At 30.1% G+C, this 25,033-nt stretch overlaps 1 protein-coding gene across 1 annotated transcript in view; it reads right to left on the bottom strand.

Annotated features, from left to right (window-relative positions):
- Positions 1-17,991, bottom strand: part of LOC107445399 (organic cation transporter 1) — a 48,177-nt gene extending 30,186 nt beyond the window's left edge. The window contains exons 1-2 of the mRNA XM_043039687.3: positions 17,406-17,991; positions 7,479-7,582 (exon numbers count right to left, since the gene is read on the bottom strand). Coding sequence (XP_042895621.2) covers positions 7,479-7,582; positions 17,406-17,729 — 428 coding nt within the window. The 5' untranslated portion in view covers positions 17,730-17,991. The remainder of the gene's footprint in view (positions 1-7,478; positions 7,583-17,405) is intronic.
- Positions 17,992-25,033: the final 7,042 nt, after the last annotated feature.

Below are 25,033 nucleotides of genomic sequence, written 5' to 3'. Positions count from 1 at the left end.
GATATAACAATATTTTTTTAAAACTGTGTTAACGTTGAGAAATAACAGTAACAACTTTTTGAGCAAGTTTTTTCAACATTATCTTTTTCCTTGAAGTTAGCGAGCGAGAATAAGTTTGAACGTCAAAATAAAATTGTATGTCCATGCATTTTTACTCATTTAAAAAACAGAACAAATTGTTATTTTTTTTTTTGCTGAGCACATATACGAGGGTTGCTATTTATATTTCTGGCCTTGGCAACAGTAAGTGTTGCTAGGCGACCGCAGACGATTTTAATCGAAAGTTTGATATTTTTAAACACAAATTCATTAGACGATTTACCATTATAGCTTCATTTGTGTTGTTGACTGTAAATTGAAAAGTTCTTCTCTTTCAGCAAATGGAATTGAATCGTGAACATTTTCGTGCCATTATTTTTCATAACTTTCGACGTGGATTGTCAAGACAAGAGTGCTTCGATGAACTTAATTCTTTATTCAGCGATAAAGCGCCATCCTACAGCACTGTAAAAAATTGGTATAACGCATTTAATCGTGGTCGATGTTTGATCCAGGACGAATCCCGTGCAGGTCGTCCAAAATCCGTTGTTGTGCCAGAAAAGATCGATGCTGTGCGTGAACTGATAAAGCAAGATCGTCATGTGACTTACCGTGAGATAGAAGCGTCTTTGGACATTCGTATGACTAGCATCAATAAACTATTGCATGAACATTTGAGCGCAAAAAAAATTTGTTCGCGTTGGATCCCGCTTAATCTGACAAACGCTCAAAAAAAGGTTCGTGTCGATTGGTGCAAGGAAATGTTGGAAAAATACGTTCAAGGTACAGTCCGCAAAAAAAAAAAGATATCACCCTGAATAACTTTCGTTCTAATGATCCGATTTTCACGAACTAAGTGTCAATCTTAATGGTTCCTGGGGGTGACCTCAAATATGCTAATTAATTAGTGCTAACTATTAATTAAGTTACGAAATCAGACACAAAAACGTACTTTCTCTGAATAAACATATATTTTTTTTTACATATTTGGAATCTAGACACTTGAATTAGGGGGGGTAGACAAAATTTTAAAACAATTGGGTCGTAAATTGGGTTGCAATAAAGGTTTATATATTTGGCGATAGTCCAGAAAACCGCCAAAAAAAGTCGCCTGCGCAAATAAATATTTTAAGATAACCCTTGACTGATTCAAAAGAGAAACGCTTAATTTTACTAGGTTGCTAGGCAACCAATTTCTGACTGTAAAAAAATTGAAATAATGTTTTGTGATTGCTCTGAGAGGTTTAATTAATAGTTAATAGAAAACACCTCGAAGTTTCTAGGCAATAGACAATTTTTAAGTTCATTTATGTCCAAAAAGCAAAAAATAAATAAATAAATAAATAAATAAATAAAATAAAAAATTATTTTAATCTCTTTTGAAAAGAAAATTTGAATCGATTTATAAGTTTTCAGAATTTAAATACATGAACTTTTTATCTGATATTATTTAGATTATGCTATTTTTGCTATGTTTATTCGAGGATTTCATACTAAAATCAAATTAACATAACTTATAATAGCTATATACAAAATTTTAGGGATAATGATTTTTACAGCTTTAATCGAGTCTTCTAGGCATGAAAGTTTGAAGGAAAAAAAAGTGCATGAAAAATAAAATGTAGATTGTATAGTAATTCTAATGCACATTCACAAGGTTTTCTGTAATTTACGATTTCTTTTTTCTATAACTCAATGAATTGCTGAATGTTTAGTGGCATTTTAAAAACATTGAAATATGTTATGTTTGAGAATAAGATATAGAAATAATATGTTGCATATTGTATGATTCATTGTTTAAAAAATTGCTTCATTTTGCTAGATATTTACGTTACATGGTTTTCTTTGGATAAAGGTGATTAGCAAATAGCATCCACATGTTTCGATACATTCTGAAACTTACGTTCGCAAATTCACCATAAAATGTCGCACAGCATATTCTTCAATTACGATAAGCTACATTTACCACCAAATACTGCTACTATGATTATTTTTGTTATATATATATCAGATATATATATATATATATATATATATATATATATATATATATATATATATATATATATATATATATATATATATATATATATATATATATATATATATATAACGTCGTTGCCGAGTGGAAGGATTAAAACAGGTCATAGGTCGGGAAGGAGGGTACAAAATTTATTTATTAATTATTAGACAAGAGCAGTCATGAGAATGAGTGAAAGTGCACATGAAAAGTTGCGCTCCTTGGTTATATGTTAGGGAAAATCTTGCAAAGTAAAATCCGTAATATGTCTTAATTTAGGGAAAGAGGGAACTCTTAGTAATTGCTATTGGTTTATGAAATAGATCGAACGTTTCCCACACAAGAGCAAAAGGAAAAATGTCCTGCTCTTAATTAAATGCATACTTGAGCCAAAAATAGATTTAAGAACAGGATGTGGTTTTTAAAAGTGTGAGAAAGTATTTCGTTTAGAATAATTAATTAGGATGAAGTTTTATAGCAAAGAAACTAACATAAAAAGATTAATTGAAGCTTTTTATGTTATATATATATATATATATATATATATATATATATATATATATATATATATATATATATATATATATATATATATATATATATATAAATATATATACATATACATATATACATATATAAATATATATACATATATATATATATATATATATATATATATATATATATATATATATATATATATATATATATATATATATATATATATATATATATATATATATATATATGTATATATATATATATATATATATATATATATATATATATATATATATATATATATATATATATATATATATATATATATATATATATATATATATATATATATATATCTGATATGATACTCTCTTTTTAAACAGAGCTCGTAAGGCCCTTAAGATACTGAAATGGGGGCACGAAAACTTAAAAGAATTTTTTTTTCCTAATGCCCGCCTGTGTTAACATCAGTCAATTCAGGCATCTACAGGGCGACAGATATCTGCGTGGCCTAAGGATTCCTAACGAGCATCAAACATTCTCAAAATTAAGTGTTCATTCACTGGAAAATTTAGTGTTTATTCAATTTAAGAACTGTTCCTTCACTTGGTTATCTTACTACTTATTATTTAAACCACCAAAAGCTTAAAACAATATTATGTAAGTTATCTAAATTTTTTTTACATAATTTGCATTTAATAACAAATATGTCGACATGCATTTAATAACAAATACGTCATTTAGCTAAAATTAAAAATTTTGAAATTTTTATGATTTTTTTTAAAGACAAGCTAAGCTTAAGTATTCCTTCACTGGTTATTTTACCGTATAAGATTTTGAGAAATTTGCGATGTTGTGAGAGATGCTTAAAAATATTGACTACGTATTTTTATTAATATTTATAAAATATATATTCAAGAAATTGATGAATATTTTATTCCAAATTTATTCATTCGTATGTATATTATTGAAATTTTATCAGTTATTGAGAAAATAAAAATAAAAAAAAATCACATTAAAGAAGCACAATCTGTTGTATAATCATATTCTATCAGAAGCATGCTTTTATAAAACTCCACATTCTCTGAATAAAATGTATTTTATTCAATAAAATGTTTTATTCAAATTTCTTTACTAAATTGCAAATAGAATTTTAGACGACTAAAGAAGAAACATCGTATTTTATAGCTTAAAAAAATAAAAATGAAAAGATAAGCAAACGATTATTAGCGAAAAAAATATGAATGAAATTTTATGCTAAGCGCGCGAAGTCAAGTTCCTCGCAAGTTTATCACATTTTAATATTAATCGCTCCATTTAATCATTTCTTCATTGTCGCCAAATTATTTTTTTAAAAATAATTAATTTTAATTTTTCTCAGCTTCTAATAAATAAAAACAGTTGAAACTTTAGATTTTTCAATTGAAAAATATGTAGATTAATATGGTATAAAAAAATTCATACCTTATAATTCAAAAATTTTTCATCCTTAATTTAATTAAATAATAAAAAATAATTAACAATTATTAAAAATTATTTTTTTCGTGAAATTATCTTTGGGTAAATGAGTTTTATGACTGGGTGAAATTTTCTTCGAATTGCTTTATTAGTTTTTAAAATATGACTAAAAACGTAAAAAGTGAAATTAACATTAAGGGGTACGAACTTTGAATCGCTCTCCTGACCAAACTATGGGGACCATATTTCCCAGATTGCGGCTACCCCCTATATTTTGAAGGTTAAAAATCCAAATATGTAAGAAAAAATATATGTTTATTCAGAGAAAGTACGTTTTTGTGTCTGATTTCGTAACTTAATTAATAGTTAGCACTAATTAATTAGCATATTTGAGGTCACCCCCAGGAACCATTAAGATTAACACTTAGTTCGTGAAAATCCGATCATTAGAACGAAAATTATTCAGGGTGATATCTTTTTTTTTTTTTGCCGACTGTACATCAAAGGCTGTGTATAACATCTGCACAGGTGACGAATCATGGATCTATGCATATGAGCCGGAAACAAAACAGCAATCAACTGTATGGGTCTTCCAAGACGAGGCAAAACCAACAAAAGTTGTTCGAGGAAGAAGCACATCGAAACAAATGATTGCCTGTTTCTTCGGCAACAGTGGCGTTAGAGCAACACAGGACGGTCAATTCTGAATGGTACACGACCATTTCTTTGCCAGAAGTCATCGGAGAAATTCGAAAAAAGCAGAAGAACAGGCGAATCATTCTTTATCATGACAATGCGAGCTCTTACACATCGACTCAAACAAAGGCATTTCTGACGGAGCGAAAGATCGAACTGATGGGTCATCCGCCGTACAGCCCTGATTTGGCACCCAATGACTTCTTATTCCCACACATCAAAAATAAATTACGTGGACAACGATTTTCGACTCCCGAAGAAGGGGTTGATGCATTCAAAACTCATGTTTTGGAGTTACCTCAATCGGACTGAAAAAAGTGCTTTGAAAATTGGTTGAAACGCATGCAAAAGTGTATTGATCATCATGGAGAATATTTTAAAAAACAATAAAACCAATTTCGATCCTACACATTTGTTTTTTTTAATTATTAGGCCAGAAATATAAATAGCAACCCTCGTACTCATTTACTTTTCAATTCTCAAATAAATAAGAAGCAATAAATAAACAATAAATAATTTATCTTCATATTCTTCAATCAATAATTTTGAAAAAATAGCATGCTTAGTAAATAATCAACTGTTTTGCATCGAATAATTTTCATCAGCAGAATATTTTTAATTTTTTAACAAGATTTAATTCTCAGCTAGCTGGCAATAATTCCAAGTTTTCTTTTGATAAAAACTTGACAATAATTTTAAAAGGAATTTTACTTTAAAGGAAATCTTAAATTAAGGTATTAAAACAATTGATTGCTACATATTAATGAAAAAATTATATACGTGGTAGCGTGAAGAATAAGATTTTTAGAAATATTAAAATTTAATTAAATTGTTGGTAAAATAGTTCTGAGAAACACGCGAGGACGGGTAATTATAGAATTTATTTTACGATTAAGACGATATGTTAGATATTGAGAAATTTAAAGATACTTAAAAATATTGACTACGTATCCGTATTAATAATCATAAAATATATATTGAAGAAATTGATAAATATATTATTCCGTATCTATGCATACGTTTGTACATTACTGAAACTGTTGAATTACTGAAGGAGCAAACTAAAAAAATGAAATTTAAAAAAGCTGATGTGCAATCACATTCTATCAGAAACATGCGTTTATAAAACTCGAAAGTCGTTGAATAAAAGGTTTTTTGACCGATGAGATGTTTTATTCAAGTCTCTTTATTGAAAAACTAATAAATTTTAAGACGACTGAAAAAGAAACGTCATAATTTATAATTTAAATAAAAAGACTTAGCAATCGGTTATTAGCGAAAAAAAATATGAATGAAATTTTACGCCTCGTGCGCATAAGTCTCGTAAGTTATCTACGTTTAAATATTAATCGCCCCATTTACATATTTCTTTATTGTCACCAAATTTTTTTTGAAGTAATTAATTTTAACTTTTCTTGGCTTCTACTAAATAAAAACTGTTGAAACTTTGGATTTCGCTATAAAAAAATAAGCAGATTAATATGGTATTAAAATTTATGCCTCACAATTCAAATTTTTTATCCGTAATTAAATTAAATAATAATAAATAATAAAAAAATTATTAAAAATCGTTTTTTGCATGAAATTATTATTGGGTAAACGGGTTTTATGAGTGGGTGTAATTTTTTAATTGCTTAATTAGTTTTGAAAATATGATTTAAAAGGCAAAAAGTGAAATCAACATCAAGGGGTCTAAATTTTGGATTACTTTCCTGACCAAACTAGGGGGACCATATTTCCCAGATTGCTGCTACTCCCACTCTCATATTTTGAAGGTTAAAAATCTAAATTTGTAAAAGTAAATAAATATTTATTCAGAGAAAGTACGTTTTCTTTGTTCGATTTCGTAACTTAATTAATAGTTAGAACTACATAATTAGCATAAAATCACCCCCAGGAACCATTAAGCTTGACACTTAGTATGTAAAAATCAGATCATTAGAGCGAAAGTTATTCAGGGTGATATCTTTTTTTCTCACTGTACCCCAACAGAGGGATGCTTGCAGTTTCTGCCTTCAGTAATCGATTCATTTTATTACTGAAGTGTCAAAATGATATGATATTTGCTTTAGAATAAATTTAAATTTTTTATGATAAAGCAGAGATGCCTGTTGGAATTATGCGTATTCTCCAATTAGTTTTGCAGTTGTTTAGTTAATCTCATCAACTTACTGAACAAAAATCATTCCCCTTGATTTCCATGATTTTATTTATAAGCGTCGTTGAACAGCAAAGTTTACGACTACCAAAGTTCAACACCGCAGCCTTTGTCCCGAAGACAAAGGAACTCCTGGGAGAAATTTGCCTTCGCGGAGTACTTTTTTGATAAAAATAAACCGCATTTGCGTTTCATGGAGAAGAAAACCAGGAAAGCCTCCCACGCTTAGCCTGACAGCAAGGGAACTCTAATCCATGATCCGTCTACCACTGAGGATATTTTAGGTCAGCACTGTGGTCGGTGTGAACCAGGAGCGGAATTCATATCGACCAGCCACCACTGGTATTCGAACCCTGTTCACCTCATTGTTAGACGAACACTCTATCCCCAAAACCTATGAATCGAATGAAAAAGGAACATTCTGTAAAAAAATTCGGTGAATTTAATTAGCTCAGCTTTGGCACGCCGACTAATTTTTTTTTTTTCGAATAAATATGCATAGTGTAGAAATTTTATATTGATTGATTTATCACTTTTATTTTATAATAATGCATGTGAAATGGCATATCGGTTACATCAATAGTATATTTTATGATACATAATTACCTATCAGCTAAAGCACCATAAATTGTCCCACCGATGAGGCTTCCAACATTCTGCAGAGTCAAGAGTAAACTGGGATAATGGCTATCATCACATACCATATTCCACTAGGACAGAAAAGATTTATTGTAACACATTGTTTAAACATAAAATTTCAAACATTAATCAAGGTCGCTTCTACAAAATATTTAGGCTCCAGGAAAACATATCGTAACAGCATCAAAATCAAGTATGAAAAAAATATATTTCTGATTCAACAGTCGCCGTTAAGTTTTTATTTCTTCTCGAAATAAAGTTTTATGTTTTCCGTTTTCTCTTAAAAAAATCTCAACATAGTAGGAAAAAATATAAGGAATAATACAAAATATAATATTCAAAATATATTTTAAGAACTCGTAATTAAAAAATAGAGGAGGCAGGTCGACTTATTCATCCGACATTTCAGAAATTTTCTGTCTCGTAATGAAAACTAGAGAGGGGAGGTCGACTTATAGATCCGACATACTAGGGGAAAAAATATAAGGAAATCTAAATAAAAGGAATTCGTAAAAATGTAAGGACTTTATAATTCAAAATATATTGTGCAAAAAATATTAGGAATTCGTAATCAAAAATAGAGGAGAAAGATCGACTTAAAAATCCGACTAACACATTTGCTATCTCGTAATCAAAAATAAAAGGGGAGGTCGACTTATACACCGAACTATACGGTATGTTCTTTAAAACTAATTAAGGTGTTCAGATTAAGGGAGGGATAGAATTAAAATATTGAAACACAGTTGTTCTGTGCATTCAGCTCAGTTGCCATTAAAGTTTAAATGTTAATGCAAAACAATTTTAAAAGGTGACCAAACAGGTCACCGAAGACAACTAGTATATTCAATTTAAAGTTTAAAAGAAGGAAACAAAAAAATGTTGACAGCATTGAAAAAGTATCGAAATTTATTAAAAAACATTTGTATCTGCTTCGATCGCGTTCAGTTATTTATCGTTTTTAATGACTATCGTCTTAATGACAATTTAATAACAGGTTGAAATTAATATGGCAATTTAATATGAAATATGTATATTCAGTAATATTTCTTAACTCTAGCAATGCGTTGTCTGGCCTCTAAATAGTTTTGGTGACAAGAATTGGACATGGATTAATGTGTAAAACACATAAAAACGAGATTATTAAATTATAAGGCGTGAAACTGCGGTCAGAAAAAAAAAGATCCCACACCAAGAGGATTTCTTATGATTGATAATTAAATGACAGAAGGGCATTAAGATTATAAATCGGCCTCTGTTTGATGACTCTCATCGGTAGATGTCGTAATGAACTGTTTCCAAGGTTACAGGTGTTATTTTATTCCAGACATATGAATCATTCAACACAGATTTTGGAAGGTAGGGTGGTATTCTTAATATAAAACAATTATTAGCTGCAACCGTCCCTGACATTGTGTTACATAATCTGTAAAAAGGTTTATTAATATGGGAAAACACTTCATTTTTTTTCACTACCTGGAACGTCAAGTGCTGAAAAATAATGTATTTTTGACCAATTTTTCCATTTAAAAATTGGTAGAATTGCATAAACATGTTAATATAAAACAGTTGACATGTTAATTGACAAGTCCTAATTATTATTGATTAGCAATTAATTATTATAAAGCATTGATTTAATTTACTTTAAATTAATTATAACTATTGAAATAACGTTTTCAACAGTTCACAGTTAATAAACGCGAAACACAAATATTTTCCTGGAAGTTCTCCGAATACCTTAAGGCCTGGTTTCTTAGGACAGGACGCCGTCAGCTGGAAATCAGCGCTAACCTCTGATTGGTCCATTTGTGAGTTTGATAGTATACTTCATCGTACGCTCATCTTGAACTACAATTACCGTCCAACTCAACTGCAGTTGGATTACAACGTGACGTTAACCACAGTGGCAATGGCGGACAACATCCAACAGCACATTGAAATCAGCCAAGATTTTGATTTTGACATTAAACATAGCACTCTTCATTCAGCTCAACTATAATGTGTTTTTTCTTGGACAAAGTCATTATTTGTTCTCTAAAACACTGGTCGACAATAACAAAATCAATACAAATTCAAAATAAATATTTGTTTACGTTATTAACGCATGCGCAATGAGAGATAATGTCTGCGTTGGACCGATTGCTCATGCTGAGCTGACAAAAAAGTATTTTTTTGGCGTCAGATCTACGTCAACTTTCCGCTGACGCCCAGATAAGGCGCTAGTTCTAAGAAACCAGGCCTTGAGCTAACAAAGCAGTATTTTGTTGGCGTCAGCGTGACGTTGACGTCCCGCTGACGCCCAGATAAGGCGCTTGTCCTAAGAAACCAGACCTTTAAAAAACAGTACCCCCTTAAAAAAAGTAACATATATCACTTTTACTTTAATGTTACTTTACATCCCGTTCAATTTTAAACATTCCTGTCGCTATAAGTGATATAAAATTAGAACAATGGATTAAAGTTAATTGCCACAATTGTATTTATTTTTTTAATATTTTTAATTATTTGTTAATATTATTTTTTTATTTACTATTAATTAATTATTATTGATTAACATTGATTATTATTCATTATAGAGATGACCCGGGGATCGACCCCAGGTCACCTCTTTAGCGACCCCCAGCAACTGCTGGTCGATACAAAATCCTCACCAGGCACCCAAATATCCTCCGTGGTAGTCGGATCATGGGTTAGAGTACCCTCGCCTTTTAGCTAACCTTTGAGGGGTTTCGTGGTTTTCCTCTCTATGTAACGCAAATGCGAATACTCCTCCTCGATCCAGAAATAATACACTTAGAGGTGCAAAATCTGCTTTTGTTATGTGGATCGCGACAGCACATGAATATAATAAAAAAATATATTATAATCTTTCTGAAAAATAAAAGATATCACAAATTTAGAATTGTGCATTTAAGTTTTTAAAGCGTCGAATCTAAATCAATGCAGTTTTTCGATCGCTTTTCTCGGTGGTCATTGCTACGAATTTCTAAAGTTTTAAAAATTCCCATACCTTTAATTCGACAAATTATGATGCGTGAATTTCGAATTTAAGTTATCACTTTTGAAAATCTTTATTTGTGCTCAGTTTAAAGCTATTCTAAGTGATTTCTTGATCGTGTTTTCATAGGTTCCGAAATCCTGATATTTTTTATACATAATGCCTCGCGAGTAAATCTGCAAATAGACGGGTTTTATTTGTGTCAATATTATCATACTATTTTCTTAGTACTCTCCTTCTCTAAGTACTCTCTTTATAGGTACTATTTCTCTCTCCAAGTATGTTTATATAAGTTAAGCTCGTAACTATGTTTTGACTTTACTCATTTTACTAAGAATCGTTTCTATAAGTATTTTCTTCTATTGTTTTTCATCACTTAGTACTACACATATCACATAGTATGTGGATATGTGTAGCAATATTTTTACTGTATATTAGTACGACACTCTAATCGCGCATTTAAATGTGCTCTTTATTTTGTGCTGATTGTTCTTGTTATTGTTCTTTCAACAGTTATTGCTAGGCTTCTCCTCGGGGTTTCAAAAATCCTGATATTTTTAATCCAGTATTAAAACGATTTGCGATTTTCGAATACAACATTCTAATACTTTACTTTTTAATACTTTTGGTATGTTTTATTTGTACCGATTTCATTGTCAATCTTTGTTGTTGTTTTCTTAGTTGCGATGAGTTATTTCCACATTTTCTTAAAACAAATCTCGATATTTTTAATTCCACATTATTATAACATGCGAAATGCGAATGTAGGATATTTAAACTGTTTAATGTTTTTGAAATTTTTTTAATTTTTTGTGACTTAAAGTGCTTAAAAAACTATTTTAGGATTTAACATTCATAAAATATCTTATAATTAATTCACTGCATAGAAATGTCCTAAAGCTAAAAATGTACTGAACTGAATCTCAACTGAATATTAAATCTTATTTAGAGCTATATGCGTTGCTTATTTGTTTTTTATCATTTTAAATCTCATGCAACTGTTTGAATTTTTAATTAAAATATTTAGTTCGCATTTATGTTACTCAATAAAATATTTATCTATTTTTTATTTTTTACTTTCTCTCAAGAACATTAGAGTTAATTTATTTTAAAATAAAATTTTGTTTTATTTTAAAATAAATTAACTCTATATTATTAATATGAGTTAATATGATAACAAACCACAACAATTGACCCCGTAAGTGGGGACAATTGTAGCAAGTGCACGACTGTCAAAAATGGTTAATAACTAATATAATAACATTTAAAATAAGGTATTTTTTTTTCTAGTAGAGGATAGTCTACTTTACTCGTCTGTCAATTAATATTAATAATATATTGGATTTTTTGTTAGTTAAAAATAGTTAAGTAAAAAATGTTACAATTGACCCCACTCTCCCCTACTGATCTAAAAGTTTCCTTGTCTTCTGGATTGGTTCAAAATTACAAAGCTACGGAGTTGAGCATTAGTAGTCGTAAAACCAAAGTTGGGTCGGCTGTTCAACGACGGTTATAAAATAAAATTCAATTTGCAAATAATAATAACCCTTAAATAAACTTTGAATATAATTATTGTAAGATAGTGAGTTATCTTCTCGAATTATTAAGATGAATTTCATTTTAATGTAGTAAGTTGGTAAGTGTATACAATGTTCCAATTTAGCACTTTTTCTAAATTCTGCCTTCAGAATCGCAATTATTAATTCCTCATTAATTCAAATTTAAGTAATTTAAATTAAAATATACAAACTAATATAAATTGAAATAAAACTACTGATTATAAATACCCGAATGTATCTGCATAGTGTTTTTGTTTCATATTATAATTTTTTTTTTAAAAAAGTCTAAGATTTATAAATCTACACATATAAAATTTACGTTTTATGTGCGTTTGAAAATCATGTTTTGCTACAAAACCGGTCACCTTCATCTACGCCGCTTTTGATCAAGAGTCAAGTTTATTACTTGTTATTTAGCATTATGAATGTGACTGTACACATAAAGTTTCTAATTGAGTTTTTTTTTTTTTCGTTTCTTTTTACTGTAGAGAAGTTTCTGGAGATAGTGTCTTTCAATAAACAAAAAAAATAAAAAAAAGAAATGTGTTCCTACGTCATAAAGAAGAAGAAAAAAAGCAATTAAGATGTAATTTGTCGACTATGTTTACTTTTGATCTCTAATTCCGGTTTTTTTTTAATCAAAATTTACAGCAATTAATGTCAGACTTTATTTGAACATTTCTTAGTAATATTTATAAATCACCGGTAGATATTTTGGTAAGATATTATCATATGTTCTTTATAAAACATCATTTTCGAGATCACCTCGAGTATCTTTTTTTAATTTATTAAATCTTTAAAACTTCTGAGTCACATCATTGAAAATAGAGTGTTTCGTGATTTTCAAGTCTGTTTTAAAACGTGTCGTGATTTTCAAAAGAATTTTTCCAAATCATTTAACGTGAAAGTAATTTCAAATAAAGCTTGCATAAACTATGATTTCATTATTTTAATTTTTGTTTCATATAATTTGCTTTAGCCTTGCATTCACCAGAAGTGCAATTGGTCTTGAAAGCTTTGCACACAGAAATTTTGTAATATCTTTAAAGGAGTTACGGTTACTCTGGGAAAAGAGAGCGTTCGCCTTCCAACGAGGTAGCCCAGGTTCGAATCCCAGCTGTGACTGGTTGATACGAATACTGCTCTCGGCTCGCACCGACCACAGTGCTAAAATAAAACATCCTCTGTGGTAGACAAATCATGAGTTAGAATTCTTCACAATCGAGCTAACTTTGGGTGGTTTTCGTGGTTTTCCTCTACATGTAACGCAAATGTGGGTAAGTTCCATCAAAATGTCGTTCATGGAAGTTAGTTAGTTCCATTGATTGGCCCAGGAGTTCTCTTGTATTTTAAGTAGGGCTCAAAATCCCAAGGCTACTGAGTTGAACATTGACAGTCGTAAACTCAGAATTTGGGTTGGTCCTTCAACGCCAATTATAAAAAAAAAGAACGAAATTCAAGATTTTGAACTGTTTTTGCCAAACTAGAAAATTATGAAATTCGCTGAAAAGAGGCTTAAGTGTAGCAACAAAAAAATTCAATTTATAGACCTATAGATCTCATTCAACTTTTTTATATTTTGGCCCTAATCTCAGAGGCCCGTAGAGTAATTGAATGCAGAAATAGCTATAGGAATGCTATTAACTGTTTTAAAAAGTGTAATTTAGGCCCAATGTGCGGGGCTCGCCACCTCGCCAAATGAGATAAAATCGAAAATTTGGCGAATAAAATCGTGTCTTGGTGAAAGTATTGGCGAAAGGTTTTTTTCCACTGGAAAGAAAAATATATTTTTATGTCGATCCTCAAAATTACGTCTAAATGAATTTTTCTAAACATATCAGTATTTTTTATTCGATTACAATAATTTTCGGTAGATGCGCGACCAAGGGCGCCGGCAGAATAATATATAAGGGGGTGCAACCCTCTAACAAACTACCCCCCCTACCCCCGAAAAAAATTTAAAATATTCTACTATTACATTTTGTTTTGTTATTGCATATACTTTCATCTGTTCATTTTTTCAAGATACGTTTCTTCATTGTTAGCAAGATATTTAAAAAAAAGTACGAATTTCTTGTACTTACAAATTTTGCCCAGAGGCGATCGCGCTGGCGCTAGCATAGCTACTGACTTTGAAGCACAAATAACTACAAACAGTAGTTTCGTATACTAACGTGTTTGTGCACGCTTAACATTGGTATTTATTGTGTTGATGAAGTTTTACAGTTGCGAGAAGTCAGCTTGTGTTATACACCTTTGTTAAACTGAATAACTAATGGAAAATATATTATTTACATTTTATTAAATGAAATTTAAAAATATAGCTTAGATATCTGCCAAGTTTGTGAATGCTCAGTGTGCATAAGAAAAGAATCAAAGATGACTCAGAATTCATTGAAAAAGTTAAAAATAGATTTGGACAGCAAACAAGACGATTACAATTCTTGTTTGATTAAACAATTTTTTAATTGTTATGTATCAATAATTACTTAATTATTTGTTTTTCCATAAAAATATGTTTAACAAAAAGATTTTATAAAAAATTTTTTCTGTATCTCTAATTGTTTTTTTAAAAAAAAGCCAGGGGGGTGCAAGTGCACCCCCTTGCACCCCGCTGCCGGCGCCTTTGTGCGCGACATAACCAACTAGAATTGGGTCCAAATAATAACAAACTACAGTAAAACAGTTTTCCATGAGGAAAAGTCTATCATAAAAAATTGTTAAGATTTGCATTTGGCGAAAAGACGTTAGAAAATTGGCGAATATTTTTGATATTTAGCTAATTCACTGGCTAATAATTTGAAATCCTTAGCGCTTGCCCTGAATATGGATATCTGATGTTAATATCTTCCATTGAGGGTGAGCTGCAGTATCAATCTAGAATTTTATGGGGGAGGAGGGCAAGGGAAGAAACTTTGCTATCTAGACAAGTAACCTAATTCTTCGATGTATTTTATCACTCTGAATCGAATAAAACTCCTCTCTTGTCGATTCACAAACTATAAAATCAGAAGTTATAAAAGCTTTTATGGATCAGGGAAACAAAAATTTAGATCTTATAGATTTTTTAGGATTTATCCAATGAGATGCAACCCAGTCAAATATAATCAAATCCGATTTATTATTAACAATTTCAGAAGCATTTAATATTATTTTGAGCATGGTAACTATTTTGAAATAACAACTGCCTCTGACTAGAGTCAATAGTTGGACAAAAATTAAAAATCAGTTAATACTTGTAGCTGTGTTTGTATCTTTTATCTTCTTTTGTGCTATAGGATATAGACAGTTTTACAAATTCTGTTGGTTCCTTTTTCATTTTCCTCTTGTTTCTATCAAAAAACTGGTGTTGAACTATGTGTCAACTCAAAGGTGGTGATATATTGTTTCCGATGTATTTTTTACTTCGAATGAAATTTCATAGAACTATTATTAATAGTTCAAAAGTTACTAAAAGATTTTTACAGATAAAAAATATTGTTCTGTACTTGTGAACATTAACACGTTATAATTGCTATACAGACAAGCAATGTAGACACGCATTTATTTAGCATAAATTGAAATAAATCGAAACTAAACTAATAGAATTAATAATTTTGAAGTTATAAGAGTTATTATGATTTAATGTGTTAAAAGGGAAGTTTCTGACTTACACCCATTTACATATCTGCATTTTAACCAGGCCGCCAAAACTGTACACAGAATCTGATAATATAAGTGCTTACACAACAATGTCAAAAATGTAAACAAGTATAATCCCAGTGTTAACCCCACAATATTTCCTCCATTCCCTTTCAACACATGAAGAGTGTCCTACACTCCTCCATTTTTGTCCTGCATCTCTAACATTACCTTAACAAAAACTATAGCTCCCAAGTTTCTTTTTAACGGTTTTAAAACTATGTTAGTTCTTAATGCTTACAAAACTGTACAGTTTTGTATTTATGTTTTAATCATTATACTAATTGTACACAGTTCCAAAACCGTCAAGGTGAAAAATGTTCTTTACAGTAAACTTTACGGATTTACAGACTGCTGACGGTCATTTTACCGCAATTTTGGAATGAAAATTCCAATAGTACAGATTAAAATGAATTGACCTCCTCATTGAAGGTAAAGGTTTCAACGTCTAAAAAATTGTGTAGGGACCACAACATTGTCTTTGATAAATTATTTTTCGTCCCCAGAGATGATGCCCTTCGAAAACGGATAATTTTCTTGACATTTGAAATGAAGATCACAGATGTCAACACGGAGGCACAAATTTCTTTCCGTGCCGATTCCGTTTTTAGCAAGCAAAACTTACTATATCACCTATCAAAATATTTAATTATTATGCGGCTTAGGTATGAATGGACTTCGAAAAAATATAATTAAGTCCTCTGTTGAGAAATTACGTGATTACTTTCTGAACAACCCGATAATATGCTTTAAGATATCATATATATATATATATGGTGCCAGTTCCTGTAGACAAAGCTGATCTCAGTTCTCAGATCCGTCAGCTAGAAGTCGCTTTTAGCTAGAAGTCCCGCCAGACTATGTAAGCTAGAAGCTGATCCCTGTGCACGACTAGGAAGCAATGGGAATTTCCCTAAGACGAGAGAGCGCGGTGGACAACGAACCAAAAAAGACGTATGGATTCCAAAGAGGAGTTATGATTATACAAAACATTTAAAGACGAACTCTTACTCATTTATTTACTTTTTGTTTTATTTATGTTACTGTTAATCGTCCGTCCTTATGTAAATTTAATTTTCAATATATATTTTTTGTTTTAAAAACAGTGCCTATTTACTCTAAGACGACCACTCATGCCGTCCCCATATATATATATATATATATATATATATATATATATATATATATATATATATATATATATATATATATATATATATATATATATATATATATATAAGATAGATAGATAGATATAGATAGATAGATAAATTAAATAATTGAGAAAGTATGGAAAAATAATAAAAAATAATGACAAGGGAAGAAAAAATTATTTTTTAAGAGTATTTTATAAAATATTTTTATTTATTATTTATTTTTTGTTATTTATTATTCTAAAAAAATTAAAAGTCCTGAAAACAAAATAGAGAAAAGATATAATCTCTACATCAGCTCACACGATTATATCCACAAAAAGGAGTGCTTTCTAATATTATATCAGCATAGCTAAAGCAAAATATATCAATACAATAGTTTGAGGAGCACTAAAAAGAATTGAAACGAATATATATATGTATATATATATATATGCAACGCATATATAAATAACCTTACTAATAATTCATTTTATGCTTGATTTTAGGAAAAAAATCATCTTACCTTTGTTGCAGCAGTGTCATCAAAATATGTTTTGTCGTATTGCCAACCGTAAATGCATGTCATCTCTTCAGTGCTACTATTGTTCACAACGTGTATCCGACATGATGCGTCCGACTCTGAGGGTTGAAACGGTATCGTATCCTTCCTGGTCACATTTGCCAATTCCGGTATATGACAGCTGTGATCCGGTACCATCACCATGAACAACAGGACCATTCCGGGAATGGAAGCTACCATAGACACGGAGAATCCATAAAAGGCTAACAAACATTTCTGAAAGCGTCCCCAAGCCCCTACATCCTCCAGAACATCTTCAAAATCCATCACGTGTTTGTATCAAACCAAAATTAAATAATGAATGAAAGTTCTATTTTAGAACATTCAAAAGATTTATCATTCAATCAATTCGACAAATAGTCGTCTGCTCTTGAGAAAGCTAATTAAAGGTGGAGTATTTTATCCGTTTCTCCATCTCCTCCTGCATCACTTGATAGAGAACAAAAAAAGGTCTAACCGACGTAATAAAACTCGATATCCTTTTTTTTTTCTACCTTCCCTTTCTTTCTTCTTCAGAAGGGCGCTCAGTGTTCACTCTCGAAAATAATCGTTTTCGTTCATGTATGTTACGTAAGGACCAAACAATTTTTTTTCTTCTTTGCAACAATTTTATGAATGCCGTATTAAAAAAATAGAATTCTATTAATGACTGTCACTTTCATCGCAACTTATTTGATTTGATGTTTTTAATGTCACATAATTTAATAACAAAAATAAGTGCAGGACGTTACCTTCAAAAATAAATTGGTAAATAAATAAATAAAATGGAAGGAAGGATGGAAGGAAGAGGAATAACTTCCAAACGACATTTCCGGGAGAGAGAAAAAACGCTACGTACTCGTTTAGCGGTTGCAAACATTTTTTCTTTTCTTCTGTAACAGAATCATGTTCCTACTGTAATATGCTAATATTTTTTAAGGTCTGTTTCAAAGTTTCGCCTGAAAGTTGGATTCTTTTCAATAATTTAAAATTATTTTGAAAAAAATAATTTTGTGTAAAAGCAATTGCGGTATTTTCAAAACATGAAAATCCAAAATTCCAGAATATTAAGAATGCTGCCTGTTTCAAAAAATAGGCAGTATGTTTAAAAGAGTGTGGCAATGTTTGTAGAATACCATTCCGAGAATAACGTGTTAATATTTAAAAAGAATCTGTAGTAAAATTAGTGACGATCGCTTGAATACGCCATCTGGGGAGAAGACCAATTTCATGTCTTGAACCCTCCCCCCTGCCTTCTCTTCCTCTTCTCAATTGTATAGGAATGTACTACGATATTTTTCTCTTTCTTAATATTTTCCGTATTTAATTGTCAAATATATATTTTTTTTAAATTTCCACGCTTCTTTCCTTTATAACTATGTTCAATGTAACGTTATTTTTCATATAGTTTCCTAATTTAAAAGTTCTTAAGCTATTTGAAAATCATGACAGAAACTAACATACTTTCTTCTCCTATGACTCTTCTCACGCTAATGGAATAACACCGTGTTAGGGATAACTCATATATTACATATAAGTTTTTAAATTATTTTTTTCCGTTCTCTTTTTTCTACTTTTTTTTTAAAAAAAACTATCTTTATCAATTCTTAAAATAACTAACTTGTTATCATTTTAAAGAACCGATTGCAACATTTTTGTCGACAGTTGCAAGTTAGTCGCTTTTTATACCTATAAACGATTGAAATATTTAATCAATAAATATTTTTTATCAATTGTTATGAAGTTCTGAATAAAAACAAATGGGATATAATAAGAAGGGTGAGTTTTCAAGGGGAAATTTCAGATAAACACCTCATTTAAACATGAATTAAGCAAAATTAAATTAAACTACCCGTAACGGCTTAGCAAATGAATGAAAGGAAAAATCTGTAACTGGCTAGTATGAACCTTAAATTCAAAACAAAAATTTTTCTCATCAAAAATAATCAACTTGAGTATTGAGTATAGTAAAGTGCGGCGTGCTCTCTGCTTTCGCTTATAGCACTGCGTTTCAATAGGTAAGGCTTAATAATCAACTTTCTGACGTTCCATAAATTATCTCGTTCTTTTATTTTTTAATTTATCTCGTTACATTTTTTTTAAATTCATGCTTTTGTTATCCAGATATTTTTAGATTTTATAGTACCGTGCAACTTTTTTTAAGAGTAAAATTAGAGTTAAATAAAGTTCGGAACCTGGGAGAAAAAAGTTATATTTGCTTTTAAAAAATCATTTCTCCATTAAAATCCAAACGCTGTTCCTCCATCACACATCCTGGCGACCAACTTGGCGATAATCTAAAGGGTACTAGGGTAAAGGGTTTTAAAATATAGTCCTATATTATGTGTAAAATTGTGTACAGTCAATATGTACAGTACGCTAAGAAAAAAACGGCGAACCCCGAATAACTTTTGGTGTAATGATCGGATCTTCACGTTCTAGGACTCAATCTTAATGGCTTGAGATGGGTAACCTCAAATAAGCTAATTAATAAGTACAGAAGATATTTTAAGTTTCGAAATCAGACACAAAAACGCACTTTCACAATAAACATATCTTTTTTTTCGAAGGATTCGCATTTCTGACCCCTAAAATATAGGGGGGGGGGCGGTAGCAATTCGGGAAACATGGTTCCCATAGTTTGGTCAGAAGAGCTCTCCAAAGTTTAGACACCTTAATGTTAATTTTTTCTTTTGCGTATTTCATCATATCTCGGATACTTTTTAAACGAATTGAAAAATTTCTAAGCACAGTAATAAAATTTGTTTATCCAAAGATAATTCAATGCAAAAAATAACTTTTAGTAATTATTTATTATTTTTTAATTTTGAATTGTAAGGTATACAATTTTTGCATCATTTTAAGGAGTTTTTTATTTTTAAATTAATTTTAAATGGTAATATACAAAATTTGAGTAAAATTGGTTGAATTGATCCTGAAAAATTCAAAAGAGTTAGAAAAGAATCCATTAATTATATGCTTTTTAGCGCACATAGTTTGATTTTTATTTCAGTTTGTAACTTTTGCCAAAATCAACCATCATCATTGGTGTCAATGATAGTAATACGTCGATATTTTACCCATATCCTAAACGATTTAACGCTATTTCTCCATTAATTTTGCATTTTAGTTTATAATTTTTTTTCATTTCAAATACCGTTGATAATTTAGTTTATGGTTTATTAGAATTATTTAGTTTTATAGCAATGCTTTTTAAAAGTAAAATTATATTAAAAATATAAACACGCATTTTAACATTTCTTAAGGAATGCTAATTTGGTGACGTAGTCCCTAGGCTTAGTTGATCATCGAGTTTATCTGACTAAACGAATAAAAAATAATTAAATGCCTAAGAACGTGCTTTAAACTTCTTCTTTTTTTTGATAAATGAGAAGTATAAGCAAGCAAACATCACTGAAGTTATCTTTAAATTTGTTTGCTGTTTCATTTATATCATTTATATCTCTAGCTCTAAACCAATAAGAAAAATCTAATTTTATAAATGTCTCTTCTCCTGAGCGACCAAATAGAAATTTTTGAACGATTTTTAGGATCATGGTCTAAAATTTCCCTTTTTACCCTCAGTCCGAATTTCAGGACGATAAAACAAATTATTTGGGAGTTGGAGACACAAACACATTCTTCATTTTACTATTCGATTATAGGGATTCTGAAGCTAAATTCGCCAAAACGTTAAAACAACATCAAATACTTTTTTAAACAGATCCCCGGCTACCTAGATGTATCAAGTACGATATATGGCCAATAATTATTTAAAACAATACTTATCTAATATAACAGTATCGTGATCATCATTGATAACGAAATTTATTAACAATACATTTCAAATTTAAAATTCATGCATTTCGGGTACAGGAAACAATGTTTGTGTTGTTGGTGACAACTCGGAGATACTGTCACCAAAACATAGTCCTTATAAACGAGTATAGGAACGAGAACCATAAAATATTTTTTTTTAAATATTAGCTACTCCATTAAAATTTTTTAAAATTAATTGAAATAATAACTTAAACCTTTTCACAATTTAAAAAAAAAAACATTTTATTTACATTCCTGGAAATCCTGGGAAGTGAATACCTGCAAACGAAGTCACGCATGGGGTTATTGTTTATGCCACAATTCACCAGCTAATCAGGTTTGACACACACACATCGCTTGCAGGAGTTAAATTAAATCTGAAACAAAAATCGTACCAAACTTAATAGCTGTAACGTTAACACGCCAAACACAATCACGTGATTTTCTACCATGTTATTTCAGCGTTATTCTTTTTCTCGAAATGCAAAAATTCAATTAACAGAATTTAATACGTAAGTTTAATTTTATTATTTCACTAAAATTGTCATTTATTATTTTACTAAAATTGTCATTTATTATTTTATTAAAATTATCATTTATTATTTTGTTAATAAATGAATTACTTTCAATCATTAGGCAAATTATTGATTTATTATTGATTCATCGCTCTAGAAATACATAATACTATAAGTACAAGGATAATAATAATTATAATTATAAATGTTGATCGTAGCATGAAGGAAAATGGTGAAAAAAATCTGCAGTTCAAAAAAAATTCTATAATTTAAAAAAAATAGCGTCTTTCGTTTTAATTTCACGGTATTGACATATTGAGTTTCACAAACTAAATGACTTATATATGCAAGATGGTATTAGTTTTATTGAAATATTTATTTTTTCGGATGGTGCTTATTTTGCTTCCTTACGGTGTTTACTGTATTTATCTGTATAGCTTCACTACAGTATTTACGGTATGGTTTTATTTAGCTCCAGTGCTCTGTTTACGGTATTTGATTATTTAAATCAATGCGCTGTTTTCGGTATTTGCTTATTTAACTACAATGCGCTATTTACGGTATTAGCTTATTTAGCTTCAATACGCTGTTTACGCTATTGGATTATTTAGCTTCAATGAGCTGTTTACTGTATTGTTACGGTATATATTGTACCGCATTTTGTATATAAGATTTTTTGCTTAGTTTGAAATACTTTCTTAATAAATAACTTCATAGTACTAGTAAAAACATTTCCTTTTTAATAGAAAATAGATCAAATGAGTCACCTCGAATCGAATTAAATTCAAAAATGGAGGACACATTATGTCCTTGTAAACAATTTTGATACAGGCAGTGTTATAATTTTTAGAGGTCAGTCTGCCGATTAAATTAAATAAAATGCGATAATTACGGCGAGTTTTATGCAAAGATAAGCAAAAGACCTCGAGTAGCTTAACAAACAAGTCGCTGTTGCTATATCAATCAAACAATTAATTAAGCATTAAAAGTAAGGTCACACAGGTAAAGAATGAATTATCTCGCCATTTAATATCTAAAGTTAAGATAAATACAGAAAATATATAAAAATATAAAGTTTTCCCTTTATGAACATATCTATCATAACACGAGGAAGACAAAAAATTATACCTTTCCTTCAATTTGTTTTTCTTTCTTTTCATTTTTTTAAATAAGCTTTAAATTAGTGATCGAGCCCTTCTAGAATGTCTTTGTGGTGATTTCCATCTATTCAATCGCTTTTATCGAATGTAAACCAGAAACAGAAGAGAGAAATAAATATAGAGGGAAACTCAAAAATTACGTAAGCACGACACTCCCTCATTTCTTCGTTTTAACCTTCACTTTTCGAACAGTAATCTAATTTTTGGATTAAATTTAAGAATAGGATGTAATTATATGTAAATAATTGTATGTAAAAAAATAAAAAATTCTTATTCGTATTGTAAAATTTTGTACGAAATACTCTTAAGAAATATTTCATTTTTTCCTTCTATGTTTAAAACTCCTGACCTCCCATACTCCAGAAGGAAATTTCTTTCCAATATTTCTTTTCCTCAAACTTAACTTTTATTTAAAGTTTTACCAAGATTAATTTCTTCAAATTCTTTTGTCCCATTTTTTGGCATATAAAAGAAATTTTGAATACTATAATTTTAATGTCTTGCGTAAGATATCCTCATACCCCTCCTCCCTCTTGTCAGCAAAGATCAGAAATCCCCTCCCCCGTTCGGTGCGTACGTAATATTTGAACAAAACATTATGGAAACAACATTAGCAAGGAAGTGGCATCACGCAAAATATAAAACCTTGACGATAAATAAAAAAAAATACTTTTACAGATTTGTGGAGCTGAAGTCGAATATGTCATTTATTTTAAGGACGTATGATTGATTTCATAACTATTTTTTTAAGAAAGAAAGAAAACATTTATTGTTTTATAACAAATAGAAAAAAATTAAACTACTATGACGTAACGGTGACACAATAGGAAATGTAATCACGAGGTGCCCGTGTCGACTAATAATTTCATTTTCTAAGTCATGTTTCTCCATAAGTCGAAACCCATCGTTTCTGTAAATTCCAGCTCCCAAGTCACGGTGGCTCAAGGGATAGAACGTTCACCTACCCATGAGGTGACCGCAGTTCGTATGCCAGCGAAAACTGGTTTATACGAATTCCCTGACGGCGATGTGAAAGTACCGATGTAAGATCAGGTTTATCGAATGATTGGAATCAAATCCTAACTACGGCTGCTCGATCCAAATCTTGCCTTCGATCTCTCCCTGGCTCTCATCGACCACTCTGCTGATTCAAAAATATCTTCTGTGATAGATGAAACATGGGTTAGAATTCCTTTGCTGTAGGACTAACAGTGAATTTTTTTTCAGTCTATGTAATGCAAATGCAGGTTAGTTCTAACAACGAACACCAGTTTGTTCCAATGCTCATGGAATTCCTTTTGGTTAAGGTTGGTAAGACTACTTGTTTACAGCTATAATCATGATTATAATAGGTTGAGCTCAAACTTACACGGCTACGGCGTTGAGCATTGTTAGTCGTAAACCTAAAAATGGGCCGGTTATAAAAAAAATAATTACATCCACCATCGGTTTCAATGAATTTATTTTTGTATTTTTGTGTCTCCTTTTGTCCATTTTATATCGTTTCTTCAAATTCAAATTGGGGGTTATTTCAACTAACCATGCCAATCATCGGATTCGAAATGACGACTTGTTGAACGAAACTGACATATACTTTCTCATCGAGCCCTCGGAACCCCACGACAGGTGCAATTTGCAATCTTTTTTCTTTCTTTCTTTTTTGTTTCTGCAGGGAAAAAAAGCTTCTTATAGCGACATAGCAGCCAAAAGATTTTTTACTTTTATTATTCTATGTAGAACAGAGGAGGACAAAAATGTAATCTATTACAGTAATTAATTATTTGTAATCATGATTATATCTTAATTTTGATTACAGCTGTAATCGTGATTACAACAGTCAATTACAGTAATCAATTACTTGTAATACAAACTACTTGCGTACAGCTATAATCATGATTAGAATAATCGATTACAGTAATCAATTGCTTGTAATTGTGGTTATTATAGTCGATTAAAATTATCAGTTGCTTGTCATCGTGAATACAACTCATCATAATTTTGATTACAACTGTAATCGCGATTCTAAGCAATCATAATAAAAACGATTACGGGTGATTATGATTATAAGTAATCAAAATATATGGTTATATACAATAGT

This window comes from Parasteatoda tepidariorum, chromosome 8 (assembly GCF_982258835.1).
Source record: "Parasteatoda tepidariorum strain Cologne lab strain chromosome 8, Ptep-v5.0, whole genome shotgun sequence".
In the NCBI taxonomy this organism is placed as follows: Eukaryota; Metazoa; Arthropoda; class Arachnida; order Araneae; family Theridiidae; genus Parasteatoda; species Parasteatoda tepidariorum.
This window is presented reverse-complemented; position numbering and strand designations above follow the sequence as displayed.